At 35.0% G+C, this 27,956-nt stretch overlaps 2 protein-coding genes across 3 annotated transcripts in view; one reads left to right on the top strand and one right to left on the bottom strand.

Moving 5' to 3' along the window:
- The first annotated feature begins 248 nt into the window (after positions 1-248).
- LOC120769571 (rab3 GTPase-activating protein catalytic subunit) lies at positions 249-27,497 on the top strand. Of its 2 annotated transcripts, XM_040096627.1 has the most exons (7): positions 249-1,550; positions 1,606-1,778; positions 24,729-25,105; positions 25,166-25,288; positions 26,554-26,654; positions 26,728-26,853; positions 26,919-27,398. In XM_040096627.1, exons 1-7 carry the CDS (start codon positions 249-251, stop codon positions 27,396-27,398), a joined length of 2,682 nt encoding a protein of 893 aa, XP_039952561.1. The 2 variants fall into 2 exon arrangements, with proteins under 2 accessions (XP_039952561.1, XP_039952560.1); XM_040096626.1 differs by having other exon boundaries at positions 24,729-25,288; positions 26,919-27,497.
- The window catches only part of LOC120769570 (leucine-rich repeat and fibronectin type-III domain-containing protein 2), a 32,365-nt gene continuing 19,163 nt past the window's right edge, over positions 14,755-27,956 (bottom strand). Inside the window, exons 2-8 of the mRNA XM_040096625.1 lie at positions 22,356-22,574; positions 20,980-22,260; positions 20,224-20,921; positions 19,807-19,945; positions 19,188-19,312; positions 17,804-18,085; positions 14,755-15,814 (exon numbers count right to left, since the gene is read on the bottom strand). Coding sequence (XP_039952559.1) covers positions 15,685-15,814; positions 17,804-18,085; positions 19,188-19,312; positions 19,807-19,945; positions 20,224-20,921; positions 20,980-22,260; positions 22,356-22,517 — 2,817 coding nt within the window. The 5' untranslated portion in view covers positions 22,518-22,574 and the 3' untranslated portion in view covers positions 14,755-15,684. The remainder of the gene's footprint in view (positions 15,815-17,803; positions 18,086-19,187; positions 19,313-19,806; positions 19,946-20,223; positions 20,922-20,979; positions 22,261-22,355; positions 22,575-27,956) is intronic.

Here is a 27,956-nt window from a genome sequence, read left to right as displayed (position 1 = left end):
TTAAGAGCAAGAGAACCCTCTATTGATTTCTGTGGGATTTTAGTGGTACTTCGTTGTTTTGCTTCTCAGCTGTACTGCCACTGGGCACGAATTTTCAGTGCTGCCAAACAAACCACTATAGCTCTCTCAACTATCAAAGGTAATTTTTTTACGAACTTTTCATTTGTTTTTTTATCTTTGTAGCTTGTATTGAAGAAAAGCAGAGGGAACATTTGTTATTTTAGTTGTTTGATACAAAATATCGTGAAATGGCTGAGGAAATAGATGATAGTGGCTTTTATAGACAGGATTTTAGTACAGTGTCCGACTGGGAGGTTTTTAATGCCCAATTAGGAGATGTTATTCAAAAATTAAATGCAATTGAAATTGATGCTACCAGCGGAACTGATACCTACCAACTTAACTATAAAGTACACACCGAAACTTTTTTAGTACATAAAGCTAAAATTTGTGTAAGTTTTTATTATTCCACAATCTCTGAACATCGAGAGAGGAATTCCAAAGACGACAACACGTATAACTCAATGTACTACGACCTTATGAATATTAGGCGAACTTTTGGTCCACCGTTAAAAACTTCCAATTGTAAATGTTTACATGTAATATCTAGTTTATTTGGATTGCAACGGTTTGCGGTCATCCATCCACATCAGACAAATCAAAAATATATAACTAATCCTTCGGAATTTTGTTTTTTTCTCAGTGCTGCGACGGTTGTGGCTTCGGAATATTGTACAGTGCCAATATTTGTTCAAATTTATGACCCAAAATTAAATATTTTTTTAGGAGTTGGAATGAATGCCATGCTACGAACTAATTTTGATATTGTTGTTCTTAAACAGTCTCCTGTCGACTGCCGTTACCTATCTGGATTACTACAAATATTTAAAGAAAAACTTCCGTTTAGTAATGTGCAACCCATTTCATTATCAGTGCGAAATATATATGCGCTGGGAACTATACGGTTTCGTTATCCAATGAATGTCCCATTTCTTAAACGTTTTGATGTAAATGGTAAAGACGGAATTGGAGATAAATACAAAAGTTGGGATAGAAATATAGCACTACCATGTGGTTATTTTCCCGATTCAGGTACAGATGTATACCTCGTTTACAGTTGGGTAGGAATTTCGGAAATTTTTGCAATAGACTCGCCACTGCATACTGACTTTGTACCATCGAAAGCGCATATTTGTAATATGTACCAAACGGCTAATGTGGGTTCCTATTTGACGAGTAGTTTACGAGATTTTTTAAAGTTATATAATAGTAGAGAAGCCTTAGAAACATTTGTAGGTCGTAATGTTACTGATTCTTTTGATGGTGTCAATATGGCAGATGCACGATATCACTTGACAAACCCTCAAATTAGACAAATTCGGTCAAACAATAAATTAAATATCAAGGAAGGTTATCAGAGTTTAAAAAAAATTGCTGGACCATTAAATGAATCTGAACTAAAGTCGTTTATAGCATTTATGTTCCCAGATTTATATCCAGATAACGAAAATTATTGTTATATAAATGATATAGCGGCACGAAATATTGAGGTACTATATAAACATGTAACACAATATGACTTTGAAATTATCAAATATATTTCAGGGTAATCCTCATCGGATAAAATCATCTCCATTCAACTCTTTATCCAGCCGTCTTAGCTGCGTACTAGTTACTTGTAATGCTCACTTTGGTGGGAAAAATGGGCTTGCTCAGCTTTGGATTGCGTTTATTAGGGAGCTCCGATTTATATGGAATTGTAGACTTTCAATTCAAGGGTGAGCATTCGACTATTGAAACATATATATGTACTTTTGTTGTCTTGCCTAATTAAAATTCGTTTTAGTTACACGCCAATTATTATTGGCATAACTCTTAACCTTATAAAATCATTATGTTGACTTTTAAATGCTTTGATTTATAGACCAATTAGTTTTTAAGAAATTTTCATTGCATCTAAGTTGGACGGGTATTTGTAACAACTAAAATGATGATTATGTCGAGACATGTTGAATTTGGGATGTTTTCCATTCATTGCCACAAAACATCACACATATTCCGAACATATCGGCTAATGTGTGAGTTATCTAAATAAGTAGATATATTTTTTTTAAAGATAATGTGCTTTAGCACTAAATATGAATTAAATCGGTCTAAATATTGATTTAATCCCATATCCTAAATATAATGTCCTTCGATTTCCTGGTTTATTATTTCTCATATAATCACTATATTTGATTTAGCCCTTTCGGTTGAGTTGACATCAGTTAATTACTTTGATTTTATTATAAATATCTTGGTCAGGAAGCAAAATGTACTCATGAAATGAAGTTAGTCCAAGTTGACCAAGTATATCATAAGTTAATATGACACAAAAGGTTACTGTAATTTTTTCCCGTTTTCATCGAATAAAGATAAAGTATACTGTATTCAATATTCCCCACTTTTTAAAGTATATTAGCAAATTAGGTTTTTTTGTAATAGTGCGGGGTCCCAAGCTTTGTCATTCAAGTTTGCTTTAGTAACTTTACCTATGTGCTGGTTTTTTGGGTTTTTGGTATTTGTTTGTTTTTGCGTTAACTAACTAAATAAGTATTGCACCGCGACCTAGGGTCTATTGTGCCCTCTCCTATCTCACAACGTCTCAACTAGCCCCAACAAATTTATGAATTCCAATATACTGCTAGGTGTTAATGAGGCGATGTGATCCCTATTTGGAAATATTGATCCAAGGGCCTTAGTCCTGCGTCTACAGATTGCTGTGCAATCCGTTAGCAGGTGTTCTGGAGTTTCCAGGTCGCAGAACCGACAATTTGCAAAAAAGCTAGGCCCATGTTGAATAAGTACTTCTTGAGTTTGCAGTGTAGAAGGCGACTAGTAGCCTGATTTTTACATCTCGAAACACCCGCAGCCACCAGAGGGGGTTTCCATAACCTCGTACGCAGATGATTGCACGATATTGACGTCGGGCAATGGAATTGATGGCATGTGTTCGAAGGTAAACAGCTGTCTCTCTGACCTTTATCGTTTCCTTACTGCACGGAACCTCACACTTTCCCCCACCAAATCCACAGCGATAATTTTTACGAACTGGACGAAGGAGTATAGACTTGAACTTAATATTGCAGTCAATGGCGTGAAAATTCCGACCGTAAATAACCCTAAGATTTTAGTTGTAACCTTCGATAGTCTATGCTCCTTCATTCCCCATACGACCGCGATTATTGCCAAGGTACAGAGCCGCAATAAAATCCTCAAGTCGCTAGCCGCAAGACAAAGAAACGTTGTTGGCAACATACAAGGCAATCGGCCGGCCGGTCCTCAACTACGCAACACCTATATGGTCGCCTGGATGCAGAGGTACGCAGATGAGGAAACTCCAGACCTGTCAGAATACTGCACTCCGGACCACGACGGGATGCCTTTTGATGTCTCCTATCGAACACCTACACAGTGAGACGCTTATGCTCCCGGTTAAGGAGCATAATGAACTCCTCTCCAAGCAGTTCCTGCTGGGATGTTTTCGTAGAAATCATCCTTGCAGCCATCTGCTTGGAGCGGAATCGCCTCCTAGGAACATCAAAAGGTCCTTCCTTGACGACATCGCCAACGTCGTACAGTACGCCGACCGGACTTCGGACGCAACTGACTTTCGACAGGTACTGACCGCCATTCACAGTGGAGCCATTAACACCTTCACCGACTCCCTTCCCGTAAATGGCGTTCTTGGAGTCAAACCACCACCCATCGCAGACGAAGAGCTTGAGTTGCCGCGAGAAACGCGAGTGACCCTAGCGCAGCTTCGTTCTGGATATTGTAGCAGGTTAAACTCCTACCTATCCAGAATTGACTCAGACATACCCAATGTATGCCCTGCATGCAACGAGTCTCCGCATGACACTGACCACCTCTTTGCATGCCCTACCAACCCCACTCATCTAACACTTTTCCCTTTGGTCCGACCCCGTCGAAACAGCACGTTTCCTGGGCCTCCCGTAAGATGACGTCGATGACAACACAGATAACCCTTACCATCCTGACGGAGACTGATAACCGTTAAAACAACAACAACCAGTAGCCTGACTTTATCCCTTGGGAGATTGATTACATATTTAAACCTTTTAAGGTTGAAACCATTCATTAGCAACCTTGCGTGGCGCAAGCTTGGAAGTTGTTGCCAATGTCTCTCCCTACCCACCGCTTCATCCTTGCGGAGCTGTTCCTTTATGTTGTGGGAACCTACCGCTATGAAAGGTTCCGGTCCTACCATGTTGGTGGACGCTGCAGAGCGGGCAAGCTCATCGGCCAGTTCGTTTCTGGCGATGCCTTTGTGACCTGGCACCCAAATAAGGTGCACTTGGTTACATTCTGCCAGACTATTCAGCCATTCTATACACTCCTGCACCAATAGTGATTTTATCTCGTATGACGAAATCGCTTTGAGTGCCGCTTGGCTATCGCTTAGTATGGTTATACGTTCGTTGCGATGGCCGCGTTGGAGGTTTAACTCTACGCACCGACTTATAGCAAATACCTCTGCTTGGAATATGCTCGGAAACCTACCCATAGATATGGAGAGTTTTGCACGTGGTCCTGCGACCCTGTGCCAATTCCCTCCGACGTTTTCGAGCCGTCGGTGTACCACCTGATTGTACTATCCCTGAGTAGTAGCTCGAGAGCGGAGTCGCTCCATTCGGTTTTGCTGCTGAGGGTGATCTTAAACTTCTTATTGATGTTCACCTTTTTGGTAATGCTGTCCCTAGGAAGAAGAGCCAGTGGTATGCGACAAAAAATGTAAGGATAAGTTTACAATTCGCGAAAAATCATGAAAATTTGTCCGACATGAAAATTAATTTGTTTGAGTGATGCCAGACGTAATGTTCGCCGCCCGAAAGGCAAAAAGTTCCATGCGCGGTTTACAAAAAAGAACCCGATGAACATTTCGACGGCATGGTCTGCTGCTGTTTTCATGATGTGGTGTATGACCAATACATCGTATTACAGACACCGTGAATATATTCCAATATGAAGATATCTTGGAGAACACGATGCTGCTATAAGGAAAGTATGTTACTGATATACATATTTCAGCAGGATAATTGTTCTCTTAATTGGCCAAGTCAGTTCCCGATTTGGTTCTAATTGATAACCTTTGTGTACCCCCAATTTGGCAGCAATCATTCCAAAGTAAGGTCCAGTTATGAAATTTTGTAGAAAAAGCTGTTGTGAGACTTCAATAGATACGTGCCGCAAACTTATACCCGTCATGCCAAAACAAATTTCAAAAGTATTTGAAAATATAAGCGAATATACTAAATACTAATGAAATAAATAAGCAAAAAATCAAATATTGTACAGAAAACTGAAACTAATACATTTTCTCAATATCAGATACCTGATGTACTTATTACTTTGTGCAGGCAATTTACAGTATTTCAATTATCCCTAGAAACTTGAGGTGCTATATAAATTTTTATTACTAATATCTTTATTTCTTTTATTTAAATGTAACTTTCTTTCCCTCCAACCATGAATAAAAGTAAATTTATTTTTTTGACACCGCGTGTATATATGTACATACATATACATATGTGATCATGATGATGGACCGAGGTAAATTCCGAGTGACTGCCCGAGCAAGCTGTAACTTGAGTAAATGGTTCGTAGATGGGCGTATAGGACTGCTCCCAAATTTTTGGAATTCTTAACCTCCTAAAACAATATGAAAATAGACGAAATCGGATGTAACCCTGCCCACTCCCTTTATAACGGTTTTATTAAAAACCACTAAAAACGCGATAAATCAATAACTAAATACGTGAAAAACACTAAAATTTACGCCCGAAAAAGTACGAAAAAGCTTTACAAATTTGGACGAGGGGCGTGAGTCGCTTACATCCAAGTGAAAATCTATATCTCAGAGGCCTACTCTACGAATTTCTACCAAATTCTGTATAAAATATTATCCTGGTTGATTGGATTGGGTAGGTTTTGACGTTTTGCAATTGGAATGACTGGAACGGCAAGATTAAAATTATACCAAAAATATATGTGAACGGAGGAATTTGTTGCCGCCGTTCAAGATCGCTAATAAAAATTTAAAACAATGAAAATCAAAGAAAATGCGAAATTTAGATATATTTCATGAAACGTTTTGTAATTTGATGCATAATAGAATTAGTTTTCAATTACAAATTATTAAAAACATTTATTAATTGAGAACTAACAGGCTTAATTCAGCTTATTAAGTATTGAAAGATCAAAAGTCAGTTGTTTTAATATACCATAAAATCATAAAAAAGGATTTAAGTAGTTTCATCATATATTAAAAGTCCAATATATAATAATTTGCAATCGTAATAAATGTTGGGTGTTTTAATTTAAAATGCCCACAAATTCTTATTTTTTTCGATCTGGCCATAATGAAAAATCTTAAAAAAAACGCTTATTTTGAGGCGCTCTCACACTGGAATAAGTTGGGCATCCCATTATCCATGCTTTTAGTTTGTTTTGCTATGGCTCTGCTACGGCTCCCGACAAGGTGAGAGCGGTAGCAATAGCAAAATGAAATGCTACGGGAGTGGCGTGATTTAAAGGTCATTCTTATTTAAACAATTCAAAACTATTAAAATAAACAAATTGCGTGCGCTCCGAGGTCCTAACATCGACTCGGACCACTATCTTGTTGCAGCCAAGATTCGCACCCGCCTCTGTGCAGCAAAAAACGCACGCCAACAAATACAAGGAAGGTTCGAAGTCGAGAAGCTGCAATCTTAACAGACAGCCGAACGATTTTCTACTCGGCTTGCACTCCTGCTCTCTGAGAGCACTCGTCAACAACTCGGTATAAGGGAACTGTGGGACGGCATTTCAAATTCCTTACGTACAGCTGCAACCGAAGCCATTGGTTTTCGAAAAGTGCAAAAGAACAGCTGGTACGACGGGGAGTGCCGTGTTGCAGCGGAGAGAAAACAGGCTACCTACCTCGCAACGTTACGATCGACCACAACACGTGCGGGATGGGATAGATACCGAGAGTTGAGGAGGGAAGCGAGACGCATTTGTAGACAGAAAAAGAAAGAGGCCGAAATGCGTAAGTATGAAGAGCTTGATAAGCTGGCCGACAGGGGTAATGCTCGAAAATTCTACGAAAAAATGCGGCGGCTTATAGAAAGTTTCAAGACCGGTGCATACTTTTGTAGAACCCCCAAAGGTAATCTAGTCACCGATGCCCAGAGAATACTTAAATTATGGAGGGAACACTTCTCTAGCATGCTGAATGGCAGTGAACGCACAACGCCAGGAGAAGGCGAACCCGATTCCCCAATCGATGACGATGGCGCAGACGTTCCATTGCCCGACCATGAAAAAGTTCGAATAGCAATTACCCGTCTGAAGAACAACAAAGCGGCGGTCGCCGATGGATTACCGGCCGAGCTATTCAAACACGGCGACGAAGAACTGATAAGGAGCATGCATCAGCTTCTTTGTAAAATATGGTCGGTCGAAAGCATGCCCACCGATTGGAGTTTAAGTGTGCTATGCTCAATCCATAAAAAAGGAGACCCCACAATTTGCGCCAACTATCGTGGGATTGGCCTCCTCAACATCGAATATAAGGTAAGTGTATTGTGTGAAAAATTAAAGCCCACCGTCAACAACCTGATTGGAACTTATTAGTGTGGCTTTAGACCTGGCAAATCAACAACCGACCAGATATTCATCATGCGTCAAATCTTGGAAAAGACCCGTGAAAGGAGAATCGACACACACCACCTCTTCGGAGCCTGCCTTTATGCCGCGATGTCTGAATTTGGTACCCCCGGCTAATAAACTGACGTTGAGTAACACCAAAAGCTCCATCAGGATCGGGAAGGACCTCTCCGAGCCGTTCGATACCAAACGAGGTTTCAGACAAGGCGACTCCCTATCGTGCGACTTCTTCAACCTGCTTCTGGAGAAAATAGTTCGAGCTGCAGAACTAAAAAGAGAAGGTTCCATCTTCTATAAGAATGTACAGCTGCTGGCGTATGCCGATGATTGAAGTTGTAGATATTTTCGTTTATTTAAGAACCAGCGTAAACAACACCAACAATGTCAGCCTAGAAATCCAACGCAGGATTGCTCTTGCCAACAGGTGCTACTTCGGACTGAGTAGGCAATTGAAAAGTAATAACTTTGAAGTTGTAGATAATTTCGTCTATTTAGGAACCAGTATTAACACCACCAACAATGTCAGCCTGGAAATCCAACGCAGGATTGCTCTTGCCAGCAGGTGCTACTTCGGACTGAGTAGGCAATTGAAAAGTAAAGTCCTCTCTCGACTAAACTCTATAAGTCGCTCATAATTCCCGTCCTGCTTGGGCTTGGGCGATGACAGCAACCGATGAGCCGACGTTACGAGTTTTCGAGAGAAATCGAATATCGCATTCGATGGAACGATGAGCTGTACGAGATATACGACGACCTTGACATAGTTCAGCGAATTAAAAGATAGCGGCTACGCTGGCTAGGTCATGTTGTCCGAATGGACGGAATTCGACGCAGTACCCGCCGGGGGAAGCAGAGGAAGAGGAAGACCTCCACTCCGTTGGAAGGACCAAGTGGAGAAGGACCTGGCTTCGCTTGGAATATCCAATTGGCGCCACGTAGCGAAAAGAAGAAACGACTGGCGCGCGGTTGTTAACTCGGCTATAATCGCGTAAGCGGTCTCTACGCCAATTAAGAAGAAACAAATTCAAACCAAATGCGCCAAATATCGCTCATTTACAAATGTCGATCAGAAACTAGTAGCTCTCTCTTTTTCTTAAGCTGTCAACGTGTGCTCTCAGCGACATAACAATGGCCGGCATGTACACAACAACTCAGCTGTACATTTTGTATGTACACAATTTCGTTGTTGCCATACTAATACCTTTCACTTCAATGCAATTTTAATATTTTGTTCAAAGTGAAATTTTTTATGCTAAAAATAAGTAAATAGGTAAATTTATTTGTTTTAAATTATTAGTTGTTATCACAGATGATATAACAGAGCTATTTTATTCTTCTCTTTGTAAAATAACGTCAGGTTTGTTAGAACTTTGAATAATTTTACATTTAACATATTAGTGGCATCCTCTCCTCTCTCCTCTCTGCTCTCCTCTCTACTGTCGTCGGTAAAATTAAAAATATTTTCAAGTTAGCGAGAACGACAACTAAGAGCCTGCAGTCTTGTAGTCAGTCTGCAGCTGTCTAAATAACTGTGTCCATAAGAACGTGTATATTTTATAAGTGAGAGAGGCACATCATGCTCTAATAGCTGGATCAGCGAATTCCGTTACTCCCTTCGTCAGTTGCCGTCCGTAGCGAGTAAAATGTGCCAAAAGTTGAGCCCGTAGAAATCAGCCATCTTTGTTTGTTTTCATTTGAACAATGTTGCCATTGCTCAATACGCATATATAGTTTTGTACACATCTAAGTTTTTAATTACAATTTTTCATAATATAAAACAAACTGAAAATAAACTATTAAAAATAGTTTAAATATTTATAAGTAATAGCATTCGACTCTGATTTTGAGTTAGTTTAAGAAAATTTCAAACATATTGAAGACAATTTTTATAATTACTACAGTATATCGAAAGTGGTAACCCTGTGTTGTGAGAGAGCAATCAGCAGACACATTTCTACTGGAAAAATCCAATTACCGTAAAAATCTACGGTAAAGCGGGCGGTAGAAGCGGTGTAGATAGGTCGTATCAGCTGATTCGGGCCACGGTTTTGCGGAATTCGCTGATTGCGCTCTAAGCATTAAAAACATAAAGAACTGCTGTAACAAAGGCGAAATTTCTTTGTCAGCAAATGGTATCTCGAAGCCAGTTTTAAAACATTTTGAAGGCAGCAACGCTTATCAAACAATTGATGTGCACTTTTCGTTGCTGCCGTACTTTACCTTTCACTGAAATTTAAATATTTTGTTCAAATTGAAATTTCTTGTGCAAAATATGAGTAAAAAGCCCGATTCATTTCTTTTGAATTTTTAATTGTTATTACAAATGAAACCTCAAAGCTATTGAATACTGCTGTAGGTAAAATAACGTTTCATTTGTTAGAGCTTCGAATAATTTTATATTGACAACTGCTAGCCTGCTGCCGTGAACATGTACCATTCTCAAATTAACTGTGCCCATACGAATGTGTTTCTAAATATTTCATAGATATTGTCTGTGTCTCATGCTTTTCCTCGTTTCTGGTACTGACTCATTTGAATTTAAGTTCTTTATAGTTTGTGTTAATATTTGCTTTATTTATTTAACTTTATGTTATATATCTCCCAAATCAGACTTATCTTATACATACATATGTATATGAAGCATTCTTCTTTTATAAATGGTGCTATCTCGATGAGTGTTTCAGGGAGGTTTAAATTTACCATGTGACTCGTAGAAAGCTTTCGATGATTAAATCATATCAATTTACACTCAGTCATACTCTAATGAGTTTTTAGAAAAAAGTGTGAGTGGAGGCTTAACGAAATTAATTTAATTCCGAACAAATTTGGTAAATTCTTGCATTTATTATACTTTGATACAGCTTTAAAAATGTCTGTTACTCCTGCTCCTATTGGTTCCTGCTGTCGAAATAACTTTTGAAACGATAAGCTATTTACTTGATAATAGTCATCAACCTTCTAGTTTCTGTACTCGGTTTCATTTTGTAAAAACTAAATTTAAAAAGCTGAGTATGGAATTTTCTAATTTAACTTTAGACAATAATGGAAGGATTAAAATTACTAGTGTTTAACATTTAAATAAAACTATTATACATTTATTTGAAAAATATATTCCAAAACTATTTGTTTACAAAAATAAAAGTACAAATCCGTGGTTGTCGCAAGTTAATTAAAAATCTCGGAATTTAATATTTTAAAAAGCTTGTTTACTTGTCCACTATTTTAAATATTTAGCATTGCGACCACAGCATTCAGGCCTAAGGTAAAATTAATATTGTACGAAATTTAGAAATGTTTTATGGTTTCGTTAACTTCACCCTAATGCTTTCTCAAAAATACAAGTAGTACCAAATATAGTATATCTTTTCCTCTCTTAAACAAGGTATATTTTTATATTCTTGCAACCAGTCGCTACAGAGTATTAAAGTTTTGTTCATTTAACGGTTGTACGAATCACCTAAAACTAAGCGAGGTAGAAATAGTATTATATATGTATATCTAAATGATGTAATTTGGCGTGGCCCGGGCTTATAACAGGTTTAATGTCAATATCTTCTAAACCATTAAGTTGCCAAATTCGCCCAGCACATATTACAAGAACTCCTACCGACAGTGTGAAAATAGATAAAATCGGAGGATAACTCCGCTCACTCCCCATATAACGGTACTGTTAAAAACTACTAAAAGTGTATCTAAATAAAATATTACCACCGAGATGGCATGAGAAGGCTTTATGGGAGCCGGTGTGAAAATTGGACGATGGACGTAGCACCGCCCACTTTTTGGTGCAATCCCATATCTCGGGAACCGCAAATCTATTTCGACAAAATTTAGTACATGACATTCTTCTTACATTCTTATGTTACGTTGTGAAAATGGACAATAATTTTAAATTCCACTTCATTCGTTTAGTTTCCAGTACACAAATCAAGAAGAAATTAATATACCGGGATAAAACTTTGCAGAAATAATGTCTTTAGTGTGTGCCACCTTGGGACCAAAAATTGCATAAATCCAATAAAAACTGTTCAAGCTCCGGATATGTGGACCCCAGTACCTATAGTTGATTTTTGATCGAAAATGTCGATCAATATGTGATATATATAATTGAAATTAAGGAACAATCCTTCTCTTATAAAAGTATTTCTGAATGTTAGCCCCTATATACTTAATATAAAAGTTTCCGAACTTCGGGGTGACTTTGTACCGTATATATCGGCTAATTTGAGAGTTATCTCAATGAAAATAAGAGAGCGTATTTTATTCATAACAGTATATCTTTGTGGCTAAAATAGATACATTTGAGCGAAAACTTGGCCTAGCCCCTATATAACTAGTATCAGGATTTTCGACCATTCAGCTGACGTTACCATATTTGATTGGTTTTACAACTTAAATGGATTTGATTCATGTAAGTTGCAAGAGTATAAAACGTTCGGTTGCACCCGAACTTTGCTCTTCCTTACTTGTTTCAATATATATACATATAATACAAAATTATAGACTATAGAGCAAGTTTTTCACTTTGTTCTTCATATTTCTATCATGGTTTTGAAAACAAAAGGCGATTTTAGTTTTGTTAAACGCTAGTACAAACAATTTAGAGACATGTACGTTGCTTAAACTCTTTTTTACAACTTTGGTTAGACTTACATAAGTATATTGCAATATGGTTCTGTGGTATGGAACTCTAGTTACCAAATCTATATTGACAAGTTAGAATCCGTTCAAAAATTTTTTTACTATTTTCCTTAGATATTCCCGATGGGAATCTAGGTTAAGTCGTTTAAAACTGATAAATCTACCTATGATTACTAGTCGCTTGGCATAATATCCTTAATGAAAGTCTTGAATGGAACAGTTTGCAGTTATTTTCTCTTCTCTGAAGTTCAATGTAATATGCTGCTTCTCGATGCAGTTTAGACCCTTACTGTTAAAACCTTGTAAAAAAAATTTAGAACCAAATGAGTCTTTCCACAGCATTTGTAATTTCGCTTTAAATTTTCATTCTCTTAATAAATAAAATATTAACAAATTACACCAATGGTGGGGAGACCCGACCTTTAAATGGCTTAATGTACATATAAATATTTCAAACCCTGAAGCTAACACAACTAAACAAACTTGCTGAGAAGAAGTCTTTTAGTACTTCTTAATACACTGTGAACTGTGTGGGTAAAACCAGATAATAACTATGTATGCCCACTCTCCATATAACGGCTATGTTGAAAAATACTTACAAGTGCTATAATTCACATAAATTTCACACCTAAATTGGTAGGAAAGGACTTTACAAGAGTAAGTTTAAAAATTGGATAATGGGCGTGGCACCGCACATCTTTAAATGAAGATGTCTCAAGAACTATTTGACCAATTTAACTCCATATATTAAATTTAGCTATGATTGAGATAAACTCAATATTTGAGTTAATTAGGTAGAATTGATTCTGAACTTTTTTTAATATACAGCTTTGCTGCCCGCCTTTGGGAGAGGATAAAATGTTCGGTTACACCCGAACTTAGCCCTTCTTTACTTGTCAAATTACTGTTGTAACACAATAACCTTTTATAATGGCTTGTCAAAAAAGTCTTGCGGTATTTTTATTGAAGTTTTTTTTTTTATTGAAATGAATTTTTGATGACCCATGCCCAGCTCTTGACCGATGCTACGGCTGCTACTATGCCGGTCTCTTTCGACCAATTTAGCGATTTTGTCGCAATTTTCGACGACAGGCCTTCCGGAGCGTGGCGCATCTTCGACCTCCTCTACACAAGAAGGAAAACGTTGAAACCATCGTTGTGCGGTGGAAATGGAAACTGTATCGGGTCCATAAACTGCACAACGACTTAAAAGAAACGACAATCAATCAAACACGTGTTAGCGCGTGAGCTTTCCAAAAAGGTATAGCATGACTCGATGCGACGAATAAAACTAGAACTACGCGCTTTCAGCGCCAACTAGCGAAAATACCGCAAGACTTTTTTGACAACCTGTTATTATAGAAAGTATATGGTCAATACAATCAAAATGTTTATAAATGTTACTGAATAAATAATAAGTAAACATAATACTTATATTTCTATGTATCATAGTTTTATATTCTAATACAAATTATAAACAACAACAGAATAGTTTTCTGTAATTATAAGTTTTCTTAAATTTTGTTGTTAAGGCAAAATAGAAGGCATGTATTTAAAAAATTGTGTGGGACCCGCCTTAGTGTGGATTAAATTACAAATAGAAACTATAATGTAATTGGTAAAATGTTTCTAGCATAACAAATTCTTCCTCCACAGCCCAGAAATTAGCGATGCAGATTATTCCATAGCCTAGCTCCATACTGCCGTTAAGTGGCTTGGAAATTTTGTTTCAACTTCTTCATGTAAATATATTATAAAACGTATCAGATATTCCTTGACCTAACACTTACCTTAATACTTATTAGTTATATAGTCATCTATTAACAAAATACGATAATACTTTTTCGGCTACCCGATATTATGATTATACATATCAAAATAGTCAGAATTTTGTCTCGATATATTATACAGAACTTTAACTAATTGAGCAAAAATGATGTACTCACTTAAGTATAAACTATTGGATCAGCGTTAAGGACAACCGTTTCGTTCTGATATGAGATTACTTTTATGGAAAGGTCACAAAACTCTATATAAGCTATGAATGCGCTAATTTCAGGTCTATGGCAAAAGCAGATGGGAAATATTAATATTATATAAAAATATTGGAAAAAAATAATTGCAAATACTTTTTTACTGTTTTCAAAATTGCTTCACTCCGTATTGGTAATGTCGAAGTAAGATTCTATAGTAAATAAGTAATCTATATTTCAATTAATACGAGTATATGTATGTATAGCTAAAGTTGTCGAAAAAAATAAATTTAAGCGTTTGCAAGTTTATTATTATTGTAATTACAACAATCAGCGTGGGCTTACAAGCATACATACATATGCATATAAAAAAATATACAACCAGTAAATATCTTAAAAATATTTAAATTTTAATATAAAAATATAAGTATCATCTTGGGTTTTTATTGCCATTTTTCCGCATTTATTGCATTCTTGTTATTAAAATGTTTATACAGTCAACATCAAAAGAATGTGTACAACACTTGTTTTTTACATTGCTTGTTTTAAATAAATCGCACTTAATACTCTTCAAATTTATGGAAAAACAAAAACAAAAACCTTACAACAAAACAAGTTATAAACAATAAACTCAAAATACTTTATATTTCTGGGGTCAAAAAAGTATTTAAAAGAACATATGTGATGGAAACATGTTTTTAGTACTTTGTATGCTTTTCATTTGCTCTAATTATGATTTGTAACCGACGGGACATTATATACCTGTATAAGGCTGAAATAAAATGTAGTAAACAAGTATTGTACACTTTCTTTTGATGCTGACTGTATTATATAAATTAAATATATTACCGCCTAGTAATTGTATTAGAAATACATTATATTTTGTACAAATTTCTTTCATTACCAAACAAATTTTGTTGTTCTCCGTAGAAGTGTAATTAAGCGCTATTACGAATACCTTATACAAGGGTATATTTCATTGCGGTCAGTATGTGTATGATTTCGAAAATGAAAGGAAGATCCTCGGCGTAACCCAAATTACATGCATGTTCTAGTTTCGCCGATTATTTATTTAAAAGTGTGCTCACAGCTTTAAAATGTAAACAATACATATAATATTTAAATGTAAGCCATATTTTGAGAATTATAGGTATCCTTATTATTAGTTATTTCCGATATCGTTTCGATATGGCCGTATATAATGTTCGTAATCATGAACAACACAATGTCATTTCGATTGATGGCTGTAAAAATGACGCCACTTCATTACAACATTAGGCAAATTCGTAACGTTTTAGCAGAAAATATCGTTTTTAGTTAATACATCATAGAAATATCAGGAGAATAAAACCTGCCCTCATAATGGCACTAGACCATTGCGAGTTGTTGGGTTTCTTGCCATGTAAATGTCCATATCATGGTCAGTCCAATTGTCGGATGTGTCACAATAGTTGTTTATCGTGTGCGTTGAACCAGCTTGAGAATATCTAAAATAGTCAGATTAAAAAAATAAGCAACTTAATATAAAGTCAATAAAATCAATTGGAAAATGTTTAATGATTGTCTGCATATTAAATATACTATATACATATGTATGTGTTCACTAAGTAATTTCATTTGATGACAACAACTGATGTTATTGATTTTTTTTTGAAACCAGCTTTACACTTAACCATTTTGCTGTTATATATATCAGCTGATACATATAGTGAGGCTTGCTTGTAATTTTCTTTTTATAAATTTTTTGGAATAGGGTTTGTTTGGTGCCCTATCGAAGGTGGAAGAAGTATTATATATTATATTTTATATTATACTGTTTTATTATCAAAAGGGTAAAAATTCAGTTCAATAAAGGCGAAAATTATGTAACGTGTACGGAGAAGATGTGTTGGCCGAACGGCAATGTCTTGGTTTGCATAATTTCATTCCGTTCACGTTACACAAAAAAAAAGTCGTATTTAAATTGCACTAAATAAAGGAAATTACTTAATTAGCGACCAAATATACAAAGTACGAGCTTTGCCCACGGTGTCACCCCGGGTTTATTAAGGAAAATAAATTGAGTATTAACAGTAAAAATAATGACTATTCACATTTTCAGAATCAAAATAATTTGAATTTTATGAGGGGCAGAAAAGATTTCTTGCTCTCAACGCCTGCGAACAACTCCCGTACAGTTGACCGTGGGAGAAGAAAAGGATGCCCAGGTGAATGCCGGCTGCTTTTAGAGTTTGTCCTTGACTCTTATTTATATTTATAGAGAACGCCACTATTATAGAAATTTGTATGCACAACCACTTCCCAGGTTTTCTTGTAAACTCGAAAACTAATTTTGTTTGAATTATGGTATAACAGACAAGAAACAAAATTATTAATTATTTAAGTGGGGTATATAACCTACTTAACCTGGGCGTCATTTTAAGTATCGTGTTTTAATTGAAAAAGTTTTGTACAAAGTTCTTCATACATTATTCGCGAATTCATTTTGATTGATTTTCCTATGGGAATAAGAAATGTTTTTGAAATAAAACGTAATCTTTGTGGTGATTAAGGGTCCATACCAAATTTCAATAAAATCGCTCCAGCCGTTTAACCGTGAAGAGGTAATAAACATACACACTCACATTTCGCGTTTATAAATGAGTGTGGTTTAGTTATATGATTAATTTCAATATGAACAACCGAACATTTTACAACTACTCTTTTAACTTACAAGAATTAAAGCCAGGGAAATACTTTATGGTGTAAAACATCAACCTGATGATCGAATTTAATGTTTAGCTATAGCACTTTATATGTTTTCGGTTAATGGGGATTTGAGGGCGTGGCAGTGGTCCGATTATGGCCACTTACGAACTCGACATTTTTTTTGTACTAAGGAACCCACGTACCACTCTTCATCAAGATATCTTCATTTTTACACAAGTTACAGCTTGCACGGAGGGACGGACGGACAGACAGACAGTCAACCGGATCTCAATTTTTCTCGTCATCCTGATAATTTATATGTACGTATATAACCCTATATCTATCTCGATTAGTTTTGTGATATGTACAACCGTTAGGTGAAAAAAACTATAATACTCTGTAGCAACTGGTTGCAAGAGTATAAAATAAAAATGATCTGATTTAATTTGATTCTCGGAAAGAATTTCGCTGCTCTTCAGAATAACTTTAAACCTCAAATCAAAAATGGTGTTGAATTTTTGTGTTTGTTTTTAATGCTTGATTTTATTTAACAGTAAGCTTAGATATTAATATGCTAAAAACGTATTTTTTATCGAATAGTTTCTGTGGAATATGTGTTTGAAAAGTTCATATGTTCATAATTTGAAATCTTTTGGTGGAATATGTGTTTCTGTGGAACATGTGTTTGAAAAGTTAATATGTTCATAATTTGAAATCTTTTGGTTGACAAAAACATTGATCAACTTCTGTATGTACCCATATATACGTATTATAACATTATTACTTACCGGCTACCAGGTCTATGATTATGTATATGTGTTGAATTGAGTTGCTCGCGTGATCTCGAGCGTGGACGTGAACGCCTGGTACTTGAAGTTATGCTGGTTGGACCATGCGTGGAACCAGCATATGAAGCACGCGATAAACGTTCCGAAGCGGCTGCTAAAGACTGTCTGGATTGTCGAAGTTCTGGTCGAGAGTTAATCAAATTAGTTGGAAATGCTGCGCCTAAATAGCCGCGATGTGAATTATTTGAGAAACTGTGGTGGGATTGACCATCAGCTATTGATCTGTTTGAACACCAGTTTGTATTTAGAGGGCGATGATTGATGAGGATTATGTATCACAAGAATTGAAATGCAGAATTAAAAACCAGTTATTAGTCATATAACTTTCAATGAAATTCTTATCATACTAAAATCAAGAAAGAATTTTTATTATTCTGGTTTTCCAGATGTTTTGAAAGATATTGCCAATCATTTATTATTTATTGGCATTTCTGAGGAAGTTACTAGGATTGCACCATGTGATTAAAATTAAAACAAATCGAGCCATTACTTTTTGGCTTCTGTTTAGATGATGGTTTTGAAATGAATCATACTTTGATAATCTAAGTACTATTGAATGAGAAGAGATTTTAAATACGATTTTCAAAAATTCGAATCTTTTGAAATTATCAAATACAATCCTCGATTTGTTTTCAATCATTATTTCAGTACACTTAGAACCATTAATAATTTGGTAAAACAGTGAAAGAGTATTTTATTAGTATGTGTCGAAACCTTTGAGTCAGTCTGCTTGAACATTTAAAAATACATTGTGTAACATTTATATCAAAGTGTTAATAATAGCATGTTTTATACACAGAAACACAATATTAATGAAGCTTCAAAGAAAGCGATTTGGTCCTTTCTTTCCTTACTCCCAGATTAAATTTTTAAATTAGGTGCTTTTAGGGCTCTCTACTGGACACCACTGAATTCACTATAGATCAAGAAAGATTAATGCTGGTCGTATGATATTTTCAATTGAACGTTGATCTGATAAAAACTATCGATAGCTTACACTTTCAAATATAGCCATTTGAATGCACTACCTAATTAACATGGAAATTAAAGTTCTAAGTAGATGTGAATTTGTAAAAAAGAAGAATTCAATCATTCAACAACCTCAAGAAGCCTGGTATCATAGTGAGGAGCAGGTTGTATTAATAAACTTATCGTTTTAATTAAAACAGTTTAGTTTTAAATGCTCAAATTGGATTCAATAACACGTCGATACATCATTTTAGAAGTCGGAGAAATGTGTTCAAACATCATTCAATTAAATATTCGATGCACGGGAAATGTGATGTTGATATTAAAATTTTTAAGTTTATAAAAAAGAGCTTACCTCGCTTTACCAACTTTCCCAGGCATAGCAGAAAAATGACTTCGCATATCCTCTTGATTATCTACGGAATAAATTCGTGGTCGTGGAATAGAGCGACCGCTATATGCAGACATTTGATCCCATTCCTGTAGTAAGAAACATATATGTATATACTGATATAATTTTATTATTAAAACTACAAAAAATTTAGTAAAATTACTTTCCTATTTATTCACGCTACAAAAGTATCGCACTTAGTTACATAAAAATATAATTTGTGCTCAAAACCAAAATGATTATTATTGATGCATATAGTATAAGCTGTAATTTGCTTAAAATAAAGGAAAATGCCTCCATATATTATATTGTCACAATTTTGATTTATCGAAAAAAATGTTTCGTGGTTTTTGCTATTATATTGTTAAGAAATTCTGTATTTCGAAATATTTTACAAATAATATTCATATATAACGAATAACTAATAATATCCGTACACTTTTACTTTTTTTAAATTCAAATTTATATTTCGCGACATTAATTTTTCACGTTTACAGTTTATTATACAAACTTTTTAAAGCGAAAAGAGCTTATTATTGCTTTTGCACCAAATCAATTTATTAAATGATTATTCAATTGTTACCTTATGGTTATTAAATGCCGACAAAGTGGCGATGGAGCCCAGCGGCCCAGGGGATCCTGCTGGTCCGCAACAGGCTACTGGCAATCCCCCAATTGGTAAAGGGTTCTTCTGTTGCGTGTTCTGGAGTTTACGCGAGCGTCTATATTTCAAATTCAAGGATGTGCCAATTAATATATGGATGTGTAAGCATATTTTTTAGTTGATTACTGCTAGTTTCTAATAAATAATTAGATGAGAAATATTTAATGAAGAAATTTATATAAAAATAATCTGAATCAGAGGTGTGCGTTATTGCGTAATAACAGAAAGTCTAGATATTATACAGGCTATTTATAAATGGATCAATAGTGGGAAATATTGTTAGAAATTAAAAATTTACTTTACTTTAGTAAATACATTTACTACAAATGACCTTACCTACTTGCGGCTATAAATACAATTACTGCTACAATAATTGTACCACATATTGCCGCACTTGCTGCAATTGTTATCTTGTCCATGTTAGAAGTTTGTGAAGCTACTGTACGTACTTCACGGCATTGCTGATAAGGCACCGTTTCGGGAGTCACATGCAATTCCTCCAATGAAATTACACAAACAATAATGCATTCTTGAGCTGGTACATTCTTTATTTTAAACTCGCGCTCACTTGCTTCTAGCGGTGGTCCTTGCTTGAATGTCTTTTCGCCGAACAGGCGGTATACCACACGGAAGCCAAGTATATTAGCTGTATCTGAATCCCATTGAATGATGACCGAGTTTTCTTGACGAAAGGCGTTCTTTACTTGTACTTCATTAGTGTCGTCGAACCGTGTGTCTCTTTGTGGAGGAAAACTTAGTATCAGTGGTGGACGCTGCTGCTTTTGCGTTTTGCTGTGTGCTATCACTGACGATGTTGTTGAGCTATTCAGTCGCCATGTGCCCGATTGCTTGTTGTTATGGAGCGAATTACTGGCACTGTTATTTGTCGCATTAGTTGCTACTGCTTTGATACCTATGCTAGATAAAGAAGGCTTTATTGTTAAAGTAGTGTTTCCGGAATTAGAGATTGTCGGATTAGTTGATAATGTGGAGGATACCACCATCGGCTGCATTGTGGAACTTTTTTTGGTTGGCTATAAACAAATGTAAATAAAAAGTAAGCTTTATTTGTCATATAAGACCGAAACTTACTGGATTTATTGTGGGCCGTGGTGTAGTTGTTATAGGAGTTGTCTTTGTAGAAGCTTGTAAACTGCTTGTAGTAGTAGATGTATTTATTGCAAGTAACTCTGGATGGTGAATTTCGTCATTTGATGTAATGGTAGATGTTTGCGCAATTGGTTTGGATGTAGTGTTGGTTTGCGTTATTAGTGATGTTTCTGTTTTTATATCTTTAAGGATACTTGATATATTCTGCACGTCAGAGCAGATTAATTCTTCCGGTTGTATAGAGTAAAATCCTCTATCTCGAAAATTAGTTGGCGAACCGCAAAATTGAGGGTTACGCTCTCGTGATGTTACTTGCAAGTCGCCATTGCGGATCCACTCAGCAACCCAACGTAATTTACAATCGCAGTGTAGAAATCGGCCACCTAATGATAGGCCACGAAGTGTTGAATTTAAATGTGCGAAAGCTATTTGAGGTACTGTGTTTAGTGGATTTCCATCTAACGCCAGTAATGTAATACCGGGGTTGCCACGGAAAGCGCCTTCAGGTAATGAGGTTAGCAAATTAAAACCTATGTCTAAAACTCGCAACTCCTTTAATGCATGTATAGCTCCAATGGGGAATTCAGATAGTAAATTATTTAATAAGCTGAGGGAACTCAGTGTTTTGCGAATGCCAGCAAATGATGTCTCTCCCAAACTTTGTATAAAATTCCGTTCTAAATTCAAAGCAGTTAATGAATCGAGGCCCTCGAACGTACGTACACCTCCAGCACCAGGTAATTCCTTAATACCATTCAATGATAAGTCAAGGAATGCCAGACTTTTAAGTCCCCGTATACTTTCGGGTATATGACGTTGTTTTGTGCCTTTCAGATTAAGATTTTTAAGACTTTCGTCCAGCCCACTAAAGGCTGCAACATCTAATGTAACGTTATTGTCATTTAACTTCAGGGTCGATAATATTTTTAGACTTGAGAATGAGCTGTTGGATACAAATGTAATACGATTTTTTGAAAGATCGAGCAAACTTAGTTTGTTTAGAGAATTTATGGCTTTAGTCGGTACTTCTGTCAACAAATTGTCTTGTAAATTGAGATTTTTCAGCATTGTTTCTTGGCCATTAAAAGCACCGTTTTGAATTTTTCTTATTTGGCAACTGGACAATTGTACATTATGCACACTAAGATTTTGGAAGATGTTGTTTGGCAATTCATTGATTGTTGAATTGTTGATATAAAGTAGATCTATCGGTTTTTGTGTGGCGTATATACTTAAAGCGTCCATAAGTAAAAAGAAGTTCACCTATTTGAAAAGCAAAAACGTTATTTCCAAAAAAAACGTTGTGATTATGATTTATTTATATAACATATTTCTATAGTATACATTTAAAAACAAACCTGATCACATTGAACAGAAAGCTCTCGTCCTAAATTATATGCGCATATGCAAGATGTCTGTAGTTCCAAGATATCTCTTTGCCAAGGACATTGAGATATTGTTCCCGAAATTGCGGAAGCCAGTAAGAGCGATAAGAATAAAATATATATATCCGCAAACATTTTGCATTTGTCGAAAAATCTTTAAGAAGTCAAAAGTGTGATTTGCGAAAATGTACTCTGAAAACAATTGGAAGTAAATTAAATATATTAGCAATATATACAAAAAGAAATTTTATTAGATTATGAACATATTAATTCATATCCCTATTGTGTATCTATAATCGCGCGAGTATAGAAACCGATATATAGCCGTATACCAAAATATAAATACATATAGAATGTCTGACATCAATGTCAAAATTGAATCACAGCCGTGGCTCCTGCGCAAAACTTGCATCATTTGAAAAATAGTTGCACAAAAATTAAACGAAAACCAACTGTGCTAACTCTAATATAATTATAAGTTATTTATATTAAGAGATCGTCTCAGTGTGAAATTTTCGAAAAATTTTTAAACGCGTTTTTCTCAGAATGGTGTTTTTCAACACGATTTCCACTCTAAAAGGAATAGTTTTTTGTAAAAACTATTGCAATCGTGGACATCGTAGAGGACATTTTTTACGCGTTATTTGAACAATTTATTTAACTACTATATTACATTAGTTAAAAAAATTATTTAAAAAAAAATCAGTAATTTTTCTTAGGGTCACATTGAGACGATCCCTTAAATATAATTTCAATATTATTCTTTCATTTTATTTGTAGATTTTTTTAATTCTATAGGATATAGTAGAAAGAAATTGCGTGAAGTGCACTAAAGCTTTCTCCTTTGAAATAGTCCGCTGTTACGAATTAATTTAGCTCTATTTTTATAGCGGAAGTATAAGAATAAAACAGAAAAAAAATATTTTATGAAAAAATGCAGATATTTACAAAATGTAACAACATAACAAATGCGTCTTTATTTAGTAGATATTGTGATATAAATCTGTTAAGTAAGCATGTAAATACAATCATGAAAGTAAATGCAAAATAAATTTCATATTAGATTCCACAAGTACATCAAGTGGATTGCTGTGATCTCTTAATATCTTCCTTTTAATTTTTTGTTACATTTTTGCAATCAAATAAAAGCTAAAATAGCAGAGCATTATAAACTTTAATAAAATTGCTACCAAATTTATTCATTGGAAATTTCGTCACATTAGTAAACAACTGTTTCGAATAATGGCTTGCGTATGTTCGAAATGACGAAAAAAAATCATATTCTGTGACAGCATTGAAAATCTGAATTGGTTTGCAGCTGCTTTAAATCTGTTTTGGATTTCACACCCTTTCAATGAATATGCATATTCAAAGTAAGTAAATATGTTTTTAAATGTATCACTAAAATCATAAACCGAACAAAAATGAAAGCAACGAAATAAACCCGAAGTTAAATACGCATAAAATGATTTTTGAATGCATTAAATATATTTAAAAAATATGTTTACTTTATAATTTATTTATTTACAAACGTCTCTAAATCAATTATTTATCTAAATTGACCTTCGAATCATTATTGTTGCTCTTTAAATACCTTATGAATTTTTGAATTGAAATTTACTTTCACACTTTTTTGTTGGGAAATGTTTTTTTTTGAATTCACATTATCTATACTCTGTACTCTGTTCTTATAAATAAATTTGGGCAATGCTGCTGGGTAGTCGAAAAAGTCTTTTCTTATTTCTAATCAAACTTCAACTTTTTTTTTTTATATTTATAATAATAAATAAATAAACAGATATGTACCATTTTGATTGGCCATTTTTTGTCATTTTTCCGCTAGAGACATTTTTCGATCAAACTTCACAAATTTTATTGGTGGCTTGCATGTCATTCTTCCTTTTTTTTTACAAAAATTTCAAAATATAGCGAATTTCTTCATTATTTTCACTCATTTTTGAACAGCTGTAACTTTGTTTCAACTTCCCCGAATTTAATTTGTTTTTGGTTAAATGAAGTTTAAAATCACACCATTCCATCATTATATGGTATGACACAATGAGATTGGTATCCCTGGAGTAATACGTCAGCAACGACATCTAATGACAAAATACGAAAAGACTTTTTCGACTAAGCAATATATTATACGAGTATAAAGTAAAAAATTTAAACTCAGAGTTGTCTTCCGCAAATAATCCTGATATAATTTCCAACGAAAACATAATGGCAACTATAATCCACAAAGAGGAGTACATACATATGTACATATATTCCTGTTTATAATATATTATTATTAGCAAATGGCCATTGTAAAATTATCCTAAATTTACTATTTTTTTGTATTAGAATTTCTGGCGGGTTTCCTGATACGCGTACTTGTCTGTTAAACCAAAAACTTCAAATGCTTAACTATTGCATTGAGCGTTCCAAGTGTCGAAAGTATGAAAACAAAAAGTATTTAAGCGACATCGGCAGTAATATTGATCCTGAAGGGCTAGAGGGTACAAACTTCAAAGAAGTTTCTGATGAAACAGGCAATGAAACTGAAGACGAGTTCTTTGATTGTACAGAATATGTTCCAGAAGGACGCGCAAAGAGATTGGGGGATGAAAATATATTGGATAGTGACGAACCATTGTACATTCCTGTAACGCAAGATCCTGTACCAAAAACAGAGGATGAATTGCAAGCCGATTCAGAGGCTATGCTGAAACTGGGTTCAGGTCGGAACGAAATGTTGAAACATATTTTTTCTAATTCACTCTTTACTCTGAATCAAATAGGTTTCAACATTCAAATGATGTCCTTTTCCTTACTCTCTGATATGGAGGCGTTTAAAGCAGCAAATCCAAAGGGAAAAATGGAGGATTTCATACGTTGGTATAGTCCGAAGGATTGGGAAAAAGGTAAAGTTGTATTTTGAAGACCAGCTGTTATAAACTAAAAATATACTTTTGTACTCTTGCAACCACTTGCAATACTCTGTGTAGGTTTGTTCATCTAACGGTTCACCTAAATCGAGATAGATATAGGGTTATGTATATATAAATAATTACGATGACGAGAAAAGTTGAAATCCGGCTGACTGTCTGCCTATACGTCCGTCCGTGCAAGCTGTAACTTGAGTAAAAATTAAGATATCTCGTAGATGTGCGTAATCGGACCACTGCCACGCCTCAAATCGCTATTAGCCGATAACATATAAAATGCCATAACTAAGCACTAAATTAAGATATAAAGCTGTAATTTGGTACAGAGGATCGCAGTAGCAAGGTGCGCCTGTGGGCAAATTTTTTTGAAAAAAAGTGGGCGTGGCTCCGCGCTCTAATAAGTTTAAGGTATATATCTTAAGCTACATCAACCAAATTTACTGAGTACAAATCTTATAAGAACTTCTACCGACAGTGTGAAAATAGAATATAACTCCCCATATATGTAACGGTACTGTTAAAACTACTAAAAGCGCAATAAATCAATAAATACACAAGAGATATTAAATTTTACCTCAGACAGGGTATGAGAGGGCTTTATAGGAGTCTAAGTGAAGGACGATGGGCGTGGCAAAGCCCACTTTTTGGTGAAACCCCATATCTCTTTGGTACATAACATTTTTATAATATTTATATATGTATCACAGTGCGAAATCGGACTACCACGCCTACATCCCATGTAACATAATTTTAAATTAATGCCTTTAGTGTATGCAACCTTATGAATGACTCGGGCCAATACTTCCATTAGCCCTCATATACCTTATATAAAGATTTTCGATTTTCCGGGTGATATGAGTTATCTCAATGAAAATGTGAGATCGTGTTTCACTGATAACATTGTATCATTGTGCCTAAAATTATACAAATTGGGCAAAAACTTGACCCAGCGCCTATATAATTAATATCAGAATTTTCGAACATCCGGCTGACCTTACTCTAGATGATTAGTTTTTTTAGTACGTGGCATGTTAATACTATGCGGTATTGGAAAAGATAATACATATAACGATTTTCGCTTTTTTAAGGAAGCTTATGTGTCTGTGAGTATAAGAGTTATACATAAAATTGCTTGAATTTCGAACCTGTGTTTGACGTTTTGCATCTTAAAATATTTCCCTGGGTTTGATTCGGTTGCATCCGAACTTAGCTCTTTCTCACTTGTTATTTTATATTTTTAGATGAGTTCGGAGTGGGACAATTGAGCGCGCGCATGCGAATTCCGGGCAATACTTGGCAAACAGTGTGGAAACAGGCCCAACCGGTTGCAGCTAACAAACAGGTATACATTTTCAACCAGATTTGTAATTTTTCTTAATAACGAAAAAATAAACTTTGCATAATTCATCGTATAGAAGCGCTTATTTGATGAAACAACGGAAGCGCTAAAGGTTTTATCCTATTTAGAAACTAGAAATATAGCTGAAATATATGATATGGTAATAATAACAGTACTGCATGCAGCGATAATAAAGTTTAAGGCATGTATATACATATAACGAAGTTGTTTAGTTAATAATTCTAATCATTCTATTAAATTAAAAAGGGAATTTTAGAAACTGAGAAAATATTAGACCTTTTCGAGTATAAAATTGAAGCATTACTTAATGAATTGAGCCACATATCACGCGCTGATGACACAGAGGTTTTTGATATTCAACAAACGAAATCAAAAATTGAAGGTCTAATTAAGGGACTTGAAGAATATGAAGTTCAGTTCTACCAATATAAATGCTTTGAACAACTAACAGGGTATCCAGACAATATAACCTTCGAAGAAATTAAGTGCAAATTTAAAGAAATGATTGAAAATCAAAACAGTTGCAGCATAAATAATGCAGAGGACATTGGGAAACATATTATCACATCCTATGGCAGTGAATTGCACAGCAATTTGATAACGAAAGAATATGTTTTGCGAGTGCGAGCGAATGAACCGGCAGGACCACATTTCTTACGGGCTGTTGTAACAGGTGAAGAAGTACGTTTATGCGGCGCCTTTACCGAGAACACCACACTTATTTAAGGATATTCTTTTGATTAAAAATATATGTATTTGAATTTGTCACAGTGTGAAATAAATAATTCCGTTGTTATGCCACTGTAAACAATACAAATAATAACATTTTATTTTTTTTTATTTACTCTAAAATTAATTCCAACCACTTGGGTTCGTAACATGTCAACCTTTTAATCGGGTCTTGTTATTTAAACACCTTCAACTCTGCTTCAACTGAAATCTGCTGTAGGTAAGTTAAAAAAATCGCTTAAACGCGAGGAAGAACACAACACTAAAAATTTTATAAAGAAACTGTGTCCAAATTCTAGCAACTCACTTTGGAAAACCCAAAAGTGAAAGTAAAATAATTTCAAAAGTCTTTTAAGCCACCAGTAGATACCAACATGCCTCTAAGACAGTTGAATGGTAATTCGGCACATAGTGATGAAGAAAAGGCAAATTGCTTTGCAAATCACCCAGAAGATGTATTTCAACCTAATTGCCCAAATAAGAACTTTATGCCCCTATTGCGGTTTTCAACCCGACTTGGTCGAATTGAAGTTAAGGCAACTCAACTTCAGATCA

This window comes from Bactrocera tryoni, chromosome 2 (assembly GCF_016617805.1).
Source record: "Bactrocera tryoni isolate S06 chromosome 2, CSIRO_BtryS06_freeze2, whole genome shotgun sequence".
Taxonomy (NCBI): Eukaryota; Metazoa; Arthropoda; class Insecta; order Diptera; family Tephritidae; genus Bactrocera; species Bactrocera tryoni.
The sequence above is the reverse complement of the archived record's forward strand: the minus strand, read 5'-3'. Positions and strand labels throughout refer to the sequence as shown.